The 12,604-nt window shown below is 41.2% G+C and overlaps 2 protein-coding genes across 2 annotated transcripts; both read left to right on the top strand.

Moving 5' to 3' along the window:
• Nucleotides 1-1,429: 1,429 nt before the first annotated feature.
• LOC311607007 (interferon alpha-13-like) lies at nt 1,430-2,002 on the top strand (the record flags this gene model as incomplete). The annotated part of the gene is made up of 1 exon (XM_084798509.1): nt 1,430-2,002. The coding sequence occupies one exon, from the start codon at nt 1,430-1,432 to the stop codon at nt 2,000-2,002; it is 573 nt and encodes a 190-aa protein (XP_084654635.1).
• Nucleotides 2,003-12,031: 10,029 nt separating this feature from the next.
• LOC311607000 (interferon alpha-13-like) lies at nt 12,032-12,604 on the top strand (the record flags this gene model as incomplete). The annotated part of the gene is made up of 1 exon (XM_084798498.1): nt 12,032-12,604. The coding sequence occupies one exon, from the start codon at nt 12,032-12,034 to the stop codon at nt 12,602-12,604; it is 573 nt and encodes a 190-aa protein (XP_084654624.1).

Here is a 12,604-nt window from a genome sequence, read left to right as displayed (position 1 = left end):
ATAAGAAAGGAAAAGATGCTCTGATTATTTTTTGTTGAAATGGAAGCAAAAATTATAGCTAGTTCTACTTGACTTTCAACCATGTTAAATAACACAAAAAGGAAATGAGGGTCTCTCAGCAGACACTGTGGTGTGAATAATTGTCAGTTTGGATTATAAATCAACCTAGATTTCAATGTAAGGTGCTTTGGAGACATGAAAGTACAAGAGCCTGGTAGATTTGTGAGAGGAAAATCAAAGTGCTGAAAAAGATGTGAAAGCAATACTCAGAGACACAGGGAGGTACAAGATTGTGTACAAATATGACAAATAATATCAGAAAATCATCAGGAAATCAGTAAAGAGGTGCTATAAAGACATAGAAGAAAGTTTGAAAAACTCAATATATCAAAGAAAAATGAGGTGAGAGCTTCAAAGCACACGAGAGGTGCCTTTCTCACAAATGAGGGCGAGAGAGAGAGTGAGAGAGAGAGAGAGAGAGAGAGAGAGAGAGAGAGAGAGAGAGAGAGAGAGAGAGAGATCATGCATAACTTGTTACACTGTGAACGTTGTGGTTGGAACCACTATACAGTCATTGGTTCTCCAATGCAAACCAGGGTTCCAGCAATTAAATTCCATAATCAAGCTTGAACAGCAAGCCTTTTACACATTGAGCCCCCATGATACCGTGACAATCATTAGATAAATAGCTAATATACAATGATGATTAAATTAAAATTTTATGTAAATGTACATTAAAGACAAAGAAGGCAGGTTGAAGAACTCACTTTTAAAACATTAAATATTGGGAAAATGTAAAGTATACCACTATTACATATGCTTCAGTTTAGGAAATTTTATATCATATTTTAAATTATGATTTAAATCATTTTATAATTGTTGTAAATAAAAAGTAATTATAAAATATATGATAATATCTCTTATAGAAAAAGTTTACAGGACATTTTGTGTTTAAAAATAAGTATAATGTGAGCATAGCAGTGCACATCTATAATCTCAGCAATCTTGGAGGTAGAGGCAGAGGATCTCTGTGATTTGAAGGCCAGCCCGGTCTACAAAATGAGTTCAGAACAAACAAGACTACACAAAGAAACCCTGTCCCGAAAAAAAACAAATAAACTACATGTGTAATAATATTAATGGAAATTCTAATTAGTAAAAGAAAAGCTGTAAAACACCTTTCAGAGAGGAGCAGTGAAAGAAGAAGCAAGAATGAAAACAAAAGCGGTTTAGAAAATGCCCAGAAAAACCAGATAGTGAGTGTTTAAAAAGTAAAAGACAGTTGTGAAATGGGGAGGGCATTCAGAAAATGGAAACGAGTGTTCCCCCTATTTAAGACACATGAACAAAGGATGGTCCTCAGAGAACCTAGAGGGGAAGGTTCAGGACCACACAGCCCAGAGGACCAGCAGCAGCTGCAGCATCCACAATGCCTAGGCCCTGTGCTTTCCTCATGGCCCTGGTGGTGATGAGCTACTGGTCAACCTGCTCTCTAGGATGTGACCTGCCTCAGACACAGAACCTCAGGAATAGGAGAGCCTTGACACTCCTGGCACAAAGGAGGAGACTCTCCCCTCTCTCCTGCCTGAAGGACAGAAAGGACTTTGGGTTCCCTCTGGAGAAGGTGGATGCCCAGCAGGTCCAGAAGACTCACGCCATCCCTGTCCTGCATGAGCTGACCCAGCAGCTCCTGACCCTCTTCAGCTCAGTGGACTCATCTGCTGCTTGGGAGGCAAGCCTCCTAGACACGCTCTGCACTGGCCTCCACCAGCAGCTCAGGGACCTGCAAGCCTGTCTGCTGCAGCAGGTGGAGGTGCAGGAACCTCCCCTGAGGCAGGAAGACTCCCTGGGGGCTGTGAGGAAATATTTCCAGAGGCTCACTGTCTACCTGAGAGAGAAGAAACACAGCCCCTGTGCCTGGGAGGTGGTGAGAGCAGAAGTCAGGAGAGCCCTGTCTTCCTCAGCCAACTGGATGGCAAGACTGAGAGAGGAGGAGGACTGAGTCATGAGACAAGGTGCAGAGGACTCTGCTGGACTAGGACACTGACCCTCACTGCTCAGATTCTGCCATCACACAAGCTTCACTGATTGTGGCACAAATTGGAGGAACTTGTGTAGGTGCTTCAATAGTAAAGAGCAATACTGTATTTATTGGTAACAGAATGTGTTCTCTACGCACTCAGATTTATTTATTTATTTATTTATTTATTTATTTATTTATTTATTATTTTCTTACTTACTTTGTTACATATGGAACTCTTTTACTTAACCCATTTTCTATTTGTTTTGATACAGTTTTATATCTCTTTAATGTAACAAATGCATGTATAACCTGTTAATTTTCTATGTTCTATAAATTATTCCCAATTGAATCTTTCTTGTCTTTTTCATTCTTTACATCTTTTTAAACACTTTTAATGTTTTACTCTGATACTCTGAAACATAAAAATTACATGCATGCCCTGTCCATTGGCTAGATCTGGATAGGTGTTCAAAGTTTACTGCATGTGTTATCCTTGGCAGGTGCCATAGTTTGAGTAGGAGCCCTGGGCCCAAATCTACCGGTCATAATGATCTTCTTGTAGGTTTCTAGGGCCCTCTGGATCCTATCCATCTATTTCCCCATTTGGAGAGTGGAGACTGACTTTCGCACGAACTCTGGTGCCCCATATTTGACCATGTCCCCTGGATGTAGAGGCCTGGCAACACTCAGAGGAAGGGTAGCAGGCTACCAAGAAAAGACTTGATATTCTATGGACATATACAAGAGGAGGAAGTCCCCCTCAGTCACAGTCATAGGTGAAGGGAGCAGGGGGAAAGTGGGAGGGAGGGAGGAATGGGAGGATACAAGGAATGGGATAACCATTGAGCTATAATATGAATAAATTAATAAAATATATTTTTAAAAAATTACATGCATGACAAGGGTTCAAAGTATTGTGGATGCATGTGGTATTGCCTAGTGTTTACAGGAGTAGACATGCCACCTACATCTTTACATTTCTTCTGTATATGCAAGCAGTGCACTGTGCAGGCAGAAGCCAAGATATCTTTATCCTGTCAGTTAGGGACTGAGTTCTTTGACCAAATGTTTCCCAGACCTACCTGACTCTGATGCCCCCAAGTTCTGTGTGTTTAACTGAAAAGAAAGTCCTTCACATGAACAACTAAGATAAAGCAGTAATTTTATGTGATTTATGAAACTTAGACGAAGAGGACATGACTTCCAGGATGAGTTCTGACGTCATCCTTCTTAGCACACTCTCATGGAGTTACATACAAGAGGTGGGGCTGAGGATGTGATTTCTCTTGCAGCAGGTTTAGTAAATTCAATAGCTACTAATCAAGTCCCATGTGATGGAGTAGTAACAGCATCCTGGAATCAGACTCTCCACACACATACACACCACAGAAGAACCAGCACCAAGTACTGGGGTAATTGTTACAGGCTAAAGAGCATTGTAGACCTCAGTACCAAAGTGGGTGGCAGAGATGAGGTGTCTCCATTGATCCTGACTTTGAGAGACCAGTGAAGCACAGCCATATGGCCTAAAGGAATTTGTTCCTAGAGAGAGAATGTCGCATATGGTGATAAAGAGCAAAAGCACCATCTGGATCTCCATCCTGAGGAGACTCTGTGCTATGAAGGCTCTGCCCAATCACTGCCCAGTTACATGAGCCAGGGAGCCATGAGCATCACTGTCCACTTAAAGTAAGGAAGACAGCTAATACCAAATGTTGTCCCTCAAAGAGCATTACATACACATTAAATGAATTAAATAACAGTGTGTGTGTGTATGTGTGTGTGTGTGTGTGTGTGTGTGTGTGTGTGTGTGCATGTGTGTGTGTCAGAGAGTAAGTACCTTTCTCTCTCCTCTCACTCTCTCTTCTCTGTCTGTCTGTCTGTCTGTTCCCCCCCTCTCGTGTGTGTGTGTGTGTGTGTGAGTGTGTGTGTGTGTGTGTGTGTGTGTGTGTGTGTGTGTGTGTGTAAAAAGTTTGGTTTCTTTTTTAAAATCCAGTTATATTGTGTGAATATCTTTTTGTTTTAATCTCAGGTGTGGGATATAGGGTCATTTCAAATTGTCCACAGCAGCTAACTATAATGTGTTGCATGCTCTGGCCAGGCTGTGATGTTCATGAGCCATGGATATCTCAATTATGGGCACTCTTGGGAGTGTATAGATGAAGAACCCTGAGAAGGCCTGTAGCCGCTGCCCCAGCTGCTGTTGATCTCTGCTGCTGTTGCTTCCTGCTACAGTTTTTGGTATTGCTGGGTTAGTGGATTTCAGGTTTGTAAGATTACTGTATATACTGACAAAAAGACTGAATTTGAACTTAGGAAACCAAAAACCCTAGTCAGCAGGAAATAGTCTAAAGAACTCTGCAAACCCTATCTTTGTTGCCTACCTTGTGTAGGGGGCTTAGAAGGGTTCGGGGTAGAGAAGGTTGGTACATATAAAAACACAATAAAATTGGTAAAATATATGCATTGTGTATGTGTAAATATGTATGTATTAATGTATCTGTGTGCGTGTTTGAGTACACGACATGTACACATTTATATGCACAGGGACAGAATGAGTTCTCGTACTGAGGAGTAATGGACTTTCAGACAAAGACACAAGTTACAGGACTCTGTTCTCTGTAGCTCTATGAACATGCTTCCTGGATTCCTACATTTGTTAAACTTCCTAAATATTTGACATTTACATCTCATTGATGTTACCTATATGGATGTACAGGAATGACAGAAAGACAGATGTCCTGAGTAAGGACTATAACGAGAGGCATCAAAAGGCATTTGAGAACGAGCATATGAGTGAAGTGTTTGGAGTTCTAAATATGATTGGGATCATTTATATCAATTCTAAACTGATGAATAAAAATGACTGACTAGCCTGGCTCTATAGCACAGACAAACATACCTAGAAGAAATGGGTATGAACCCCATTCAAAAAAGCCTCCAAAACAGCCCTTGGGATAAATCCCACCAAGCATGTAAGATATCTCTAAAATTAATCCTTTGTGACATCATTAGTCCCTCCCAATTGTATGAACTTTTCTTTTTCTCCACTTATTCTCCTCCTGCAACTCCTACTACTGTACTACTCAACTCCCCCTAATCTTCCCTTTCCTCCTCCTTCATCCTAGTCCACCTACTGGTCCAAGCACGGTACAGGGCCACCTCCTGGAGCATGGGTGGCACTCACAGGGGCTCCATCCCTGAGCATGCTTGAGTCTCTCTTTCCCAGAAGCCATTAGCTACCATGGTTCCACAGCCAGAGGTGGAGTTCCCTCCATTTTCCAAGTGGGATTTTGTCTGGCTTGATCTTGTTCATTCAGCCTAGTCTCTATCAGTTCATCTGTGCAACTGCACTGCTGTGTCCAGGAGCATGGGCTTGGCTGTAGTCATCCACTGCCTTTGGCCCTCACAGATCTCTTACACCTTCTTCCGCAATGATGTTTGATGCAAGGAAATCAGCCTGTTGTTTTCTGCCCAGTGACCAGTTGTGGGTCTCTGTGTTTATTGTCATGGAGTGCATGAGGGTTCTGTGGTAGGTGATAGCAGGTGCAGTGGCCCTCTATTAGATGGATAGCTATAATTTGAAACCATGTATTGTGACACTACAGGCACAACACTCTTTTATTTTTTGGCATCTTCATATTTCCACATGTATTTTTAAACTGACACTTTTGGAAGGATCATTATTGAGAGTTTTATTTGGATTGCATTGAGGCCAAGTATCACTTGCATATATAGTCACTTTTTAAACATGATTTTATTTAATGTCCATAGATCTTGTCTATTTCATCTTAGAAGCTAACACTGTTGTTACTACTTTGTTGCTTCTTTGGCTTTCATTTCCAATGACATCACTATTTATGGTTCAGTGCCACAAACCAACATCAGGGTTTTCTTTCTAGGAAAGGAGAAAAAAGAAAACAAAAGTGGAGTGACAACTGCTCCCTAATACATCTTTGTTCCTGAATGGATTTTTTTTTCTGAAAATGCATAACCACTGTGTGAAACCAAAAATTGAGGCACTAAAGTTTGCAATAAACCTTCTTGTGAGAGAATCTCCTCCAATTTTTGGAACATAGAGAATATTCTTATGACCTAATAGTGAGTGAGTCAAATAAAAGAAAGAAAGAAAAAGAAAGAAAGAAAGAAAGAAAGAAAGAGAGAGAGAAAGAGAGAGAAGAGGAAGGAAAAGGAATCCTCAATGCTGAGTAACATTTAGAGAAGAGGGCCACTTCCTGGCCACGACCTGCAAAGAGCAGACTCTATCTCTGGCAACTTCTCTGTAGAATTCTGTTTCCTGTCAGAGCTTCCTCCATACTAAAGCACTTGGACTTGAGTTTTGTGCAGGGTGATAAATATGGGTCAATTTGCATTCTTCTGATTTAGACATCCATTTGGAGCAGTATCATTTGTTGAAAAGATATCTTTTTTCAATTGTATGGTGTTGGTTTCTTTGTCAAAAGTCAGTGCTGTGTCCTCCTTTTCATTTCTGATTTTGTTAATTTGGATACTGTCTCTTGGCCTTTTTAGATAGTTTAGGTAAGGGTTTTTCAATCTTGTAGACTTTCTCAAAATACCAGTTCTGGGTTTCATTGGTTCTTTTTATTGCTCTCTTAAGTCTACGTTATTGATTTCAGCACTGCATTTGATTATTTCTTATCTGAACTCCTCTTGGTGTGTTTGCTTCTTTTTGTTCTAGAGCTTTTATCTGTGCTTTTACATTGCTAGTATGTGAAGTTTCCAATTTCTTTATGAAGGCACTTAGTGATATGAACTTTTCCCTTAGCACTGCATTCATTCTGTCTCATAAGTGAAGGTATATTGTATCTTCATTTTCACTGAATTCTAAAAAGTTTTTAATTTCTTTGTTTCTTCCCTGACCCAATAATCATTGAGTAAAGAGTTGCTCAGAGTTTCTCTGGTTTTTTTTCTGTTGTTGTTGAAAACTAGCTTTAATCCATTGTGTACTCATAAGATACAAGGGATAATTTCAACTTTCTTTTATCTATTAAGGCTTTCTTTGTAACCAAGTATATGGTCAATTTTGGGAAATATTCTAAGAGGTGCTGAGAAAAATGTATGTTCCTTATGTTTGGGCGAAATGTTCTGTACATATCCATGGCTTATGCTAGTCTAAATACTTCTTTCTTTATTTTTTGTCTTGATGACATGTCCTTTGGTGAGATCAGAGTATAGGAGTCCACTAATAATGTGTAGGGATTGATGTGTGATTTAAGCTTTAGTAATATTTCTTTTACAAATGTGGTTTTCCTTGTATTTGGGCATCAATGTTCAGAACTGAGATGTCATCTTGGTGTGTTTTCACTGTGATGAGTAGGAAGTGTCCTTCCTCATCTCTTTTGATTAATTTTGATTGAATGTCTATTTTATTAGATATTAGAATTGCTACTTCAGCTTGCTTCTTGGGTCTGTTTGTTTGAAAAAAGCTTTTTCTAACCCTTTAATCTGAATAATGAGTATCTTTGTTGTTAAGTGTGTTTCTTGTATGCAGCAGAATGATGGGTCCTGTTTACCCATTACTTCTGTTAGCCTTTTGTTGGAGAAATAATCTGTTGGTGATAAGAGTTATTAGTGACCAATGATTTCTAGCTCATGTTATTTTGATGTTGGTGGTTGTAGAGTGCGGGGGGGGGGGGATTTGCTAGTTAACGTCTAAGTCTATCTTCTCCAGATAGCCAGTTTCACTCTCAATCTATGAACAATGGACTCCATTTCTCATTGGGTTTCCTCAGTCCACCTGATCTGGCAATTCCAGATTTTGTAAGGGGCATCACGTAGTCCTAAAAGAAAACTCCAGGCCTGAATTTCCTGATAACAGGAATTCTAGGAAGTACCCCACCCTGTGCAGAGATTATGCTAGTCTCCAGCAAATGGACCTTAATTACACCTAGGCACCATACTCTTACATAGAGGATGATTAAGAACCATCTTCCTTGCTTGCTTGCTTCCTTCCCTCCTTCCTTTCTTCCCTTCTTCCTTCCTCCCTTCCTTACTGTGATAAAGGCCCCATGTTAACTTAGGCACTGTATCACTGTATGTAGATGATGTAGCCTGGCACACTTAGCCCTAGTGAATCAGACACAGTCACCCTCACTGCCCAGGGTTTATAAATCCCTAATTCATTAGGAAGGTTGCCTGGGTTCTTCACTTCCTTAGACCATCTCAGACTTGTCATTGCAGGAAGAGAAGGGCTCCTGAAACACACCCGGCTCCCAGGAATTTTAGCCACTTACTGGCACATAGAATCACCCCCTCCATTGGGACAACACCCACAGAGTGTGAGTCTCAACCTGTCTGCCAACATGTTTCAGGCATCTATACAAACCCCCTATCACGACAACAGGCAAGGTAGACACACCAAAGAGTTCTGACACTTGCAAAGCACCTGAGTCTTCCTTACCTTATGAGACTTGTAATCTTACTCTAAAAAGGGCTGACTGTAACATTCCCCCACCCCACCCCCACCCAAGGTATCTTCTGTTGCTGAGCTTGTGCTTAGATATTGTTTTATTTTGCTTCTGTCATGGACTATCTTGTTTTCTCAATCTATGATGATTGAAAATTTTGCTAGGTATAATAGTCTGGGCTGCTATCTGAGCTCTCTTAGGGTCTATAAGATATGAGTCCATGGCCTTCTGGCATCTAGAGTCTCGGATGAGAGTCAGGCATGATTCTGATATGTCTGCCTTCATCTGTTACTTGGGCTTTTTCTCCTGCAGTTTTTAAATATTTTATTCTTTGCTCTGTACATGTAGTGTATTGATTACTGTATGGTTGGAGGACTTTCTATTCTGGTCTAGTCTATTTGGTGTTCCTGAGGCCTCTTGTATGTTTATATACCTCTCTTTCTTTACGTTGGGGGAATTTTCTTCTATGATTTTGTTGAAAATATTTTCTGGACCTTAGACTGGGAATCTTCTCTTTCTTCTATTCCTGCGATTCTTAGGTTCGGCCTTTTCACAGTATCCCTAATTTCTTGCATGTTTCATGTCAAGAATGTTGGCATAATGTTCTTGTGGACTGTACAGTTTACTCTTGCTCGTGCAAATGCTGATTTCTCGACTCCAATATCTGATTTCAATCCAGAGATTGCATTGAGATGTTTATTCTAAGTATCTCCTGTCAAGTTTGTGTAAACATATCACCATTTGTTCTCTGTATTGCCAAGAAAAGCCAACTAGCCAATGCTCAACAATAACAGAGAATAGGGTGGACATCTGGGTCCACTGAGAGAATAGAAAGGGAAGGGAGAATAGGATGGAGCCAGGAGGAGAAGATCAGGAAACATGAGGAGAAATGAACCAGCCCTAGGAGATGATTTAAAGCAATTATATGATATAAATCTTAATGGGAGGAAACTATATTAGCTTGGCAGTTTAGGATAGAGTAATTATTGTGCAACATTGGGCTATAGGCTAGTTAAATATATACTAGTCTTTGTGTGGTTATTTGGGTGTATATATGGCTAAGTAGTAACTGCTGATTTTATTAAAAGTACTAATAATGTTAAATATTAGCAATCTTTCAACACAGGAATATTTTCGATTTAACATTTTCTATGACAGATATATCTATTTCTTCAACTGTATCCTCTACACCTGAGATTCTTTCTTCTATCTAATGTATTCTGGTGGTGATGCTTGTTTCTGCTTCCTGTTTTCTGCCCTAAATTTTCTATCTCCAGGATTTCCTCAGTTTGTGTTTTCTTTATTTATTCTATTTCCATTTTCAAATTTTGAACCATTTTATTCACATATTTGTGTTTTCCTGTATTACTTTATGAGATTTCTTCTTTTATTCCTTAAATGCCTCTATATTCTTCAAAAGCATAGATTTAATGTCATATTCTTGTGTTTCAGTTGTCTTAGGCTATCCAGGGTTGCTTGCAGTGAGATAAGTGGGCTCTGGAGGCGCCATATTGCCCTGGTCTTTGTAGATTTTGTCCTTCTGCTGCACTTTAGCCAGTTGGCTGTCTCAGACTTGTCCTCGTTGTTCCTGGTACCCACTGGATTTCTGGGAGGGAGGGGAGGTGGCAGCAGGGAGGGCCCTGGGCTGGAGGCCTGATGCTCCTGGAGCAGCCTTCCATGGGTTGGTGATTATGATTGTGGGCAGGCTGCTGGATCTTAGGGAGTAGCCTATGGTTTTTGTGGTTCTAGTGTTTTTGTTCCAGTTAGACCCACAACAGGGGATTGAATGGGAGTGTCTGGGCTGTACAAGTCTGAGGACCAGCAGGATTCTTGTGGAACCTAGGAGCCCTCCTCTCACCGGGGAGCTCCCAAAGTCAGCAGCGCCACCACTTGCTTGCTTAATCCCTGGTCTCTGAGCTCAGGTTGAGCAGATACCTTGCAGGCTGAGGGCTGACAGCTTGAGCTTTTATGCTCCTGAGGTCTGGCTGGTCTCCTCAGGGAAGATGAGTACAGCAATGAACCAGAGGCTGAACCCTTTGCCCTAGATCACAGGAGCTGGGTGTCCAAAATCCGGAACCCACCATCTCCAGGATCCAGGACTTTCCCTGTATGACAGGAACGGCTGGGTGGCCAGAGGCTGGACTGCTCATTCCTGTCACCCATGGCCTCTCCTCTCACCTGGGAAACATAGGTGCATTTTGGAGTCCACAGCCCCTCCTCTCCCTCTCTCTCTCCCTCTCCCTCTGCAGTTACTGTTGTCCTCCTACTCAGAAACCATGTACTCTGGACAATGTGACTGTGGATTTCTATGTGCATGTTTTAAAGTATGTATGTGTGTGTGTGTCTGTGTGTGTGTGTGCTTATATTAATGATGGTATGTATATGTGTAATGATGGTGTGTGTATTTATTTGTGTGTATACGGAAATGTGTGCATGTATGTTTGAGGTTGTGTGCCAAAGTGAGTGTGAAAATGTGTGCCTGTAAATGTGTATAGTATGTGTGTATTGTGGCAGTGTGTGTGTGCCTGGCAATGTGTGTGACTGTATGTGTATGTGTGTGAGAGAGACTGTGTATATGATTGTATGAGTGTGTATGTTTGAGACTGAGTAAGTGTATGTGTGTGATGAAATGTGTGGATGGAATCTATGTGTGCATGCATGCATTGATTATATGTATGAAGGCACAAGTTTGACACTTTGTGAAAATGGTGGTCAGAGACAACCATATAGCCTTTGTTTTTCTATTGAGACCATGGACTCAAAGAATCAAACTCAGCTCACCAATCTTGAACAACAAGCCTTTTTAGGTATTTGGCCTTCACAGTAAGAGGACAATCATCAGATAAATAAATAATATCTTCTTAAATTAACCTTTTACATAAATTATTAATAATGTAATTCAAAGAATTTGAAGGCAATAATTTTAGCCTTTAATTGTTTTGAAAAATTAAATTGTACCAGGTGTGGTGGTGCATGCCTTTAATCTCAGCATTGGGGAGGCAGAGGCAGGTGGATTACTGTGAGTTCAAGGCCAGCGTGGTTGAAAAAGCAAGTCCAGGACAGCCAGGGATACACAGAGAAACCATTTTTTTCAAAAACAAAATGGAACAAAAATTAAATTGTATCATACCTTAGAGTACAATTCAAGCAACGCTGTTATTAATATATATAACAACAAAAATGTTACAATATAAAATCATAATGGTTAAGTACAATGATTAGATAGAGGGTTGTCTGGATATTAGGTGAGTAAATTTCAATAACTGGATGACTATCTGTGCTGTACTGGTAAATCACAATTCTACTTAGAAAAGAAAACTTCAGCAGTGTTGAAAGGAGAGAAAGGAGAGATGAAAGTGAAAGAAATGCAATGGTTGAAAAAAATTCCAAAACACGAGAAGAAAATAAATTTTAAAAAGTGAAAGAAGAATTTGAAAGAGAGGTCAGGACACTCAGAAAATAGAAACTATGTTTTCCACTACTTAAGAGACGTGCACACAGGAAGATCCTCAGACTTCTTCTCTGAGGAAGGTTCCAGACCACACAGCCTAGAGGACCAGCAGCATCTGCAGCATCCACAATGCCTAGGCCCTGTGCTTTCCTCATGGCCCTGGTGGTGATGAGCTACTGGTCAACCTGCTCTCTAGGATGTGACCTGCCTCAGACACAGAACCTCAGGAACAGGAGAGCCTTGACACTCCTGGTACAAAGGAGGAGACTCTCCCCTCTCTCCTGCCTGAAGGACAGAAAGGACTTTGGATTCCCTCTGGAGAAGGTGGATGCCCAGCAGATCCAGAAGACTCACGCCATCCCTGTCCTATATGAGCTGACCCAGCAGCTCCTGACCCTCTTCAGCTCAGTGGACTCATCTGCTGCTTGGGAGGCAAGCCTCCTAGACACGCTCTGCACTGGCCTCCACCAGCAGCTCAGGGACCTGCAAGCCTGTCTGATGCAGCAGGTGGAGGTGCAGGAACCTCCCCTGAGGCAGGAAGACTCCCTGGGGGCTGTGAGGAAATACTTCCAGAGGCTCACTGTCTACCTGAGAGAGAAGAAACACAGCCCCTGTGCCTGGGAGGTGGTGAGAGCAGAAGTCAGGAGAGCCCTGTCTTCCTCAGCCAACTGGATGGCAAGACTGAGAGAGGAGAGGGACTGA

This window comes from Acomys minous (genome assembly GCF_964271855.1).
Source record: "Acomys minous genome assembly, chromosome: 1".
Taxonomy (NCBI): domain Eukaryota; kingdom Metazoa; phylum Chordata; class Mammalia; order Rodentia; family Muridae; genus Acomys; species Acomys minous.
The sequence above is the reverse complement of the archived record's forward strand: the minus strand, read 5'-3'. Positions and strand labels throughout refer to the sequence as shown.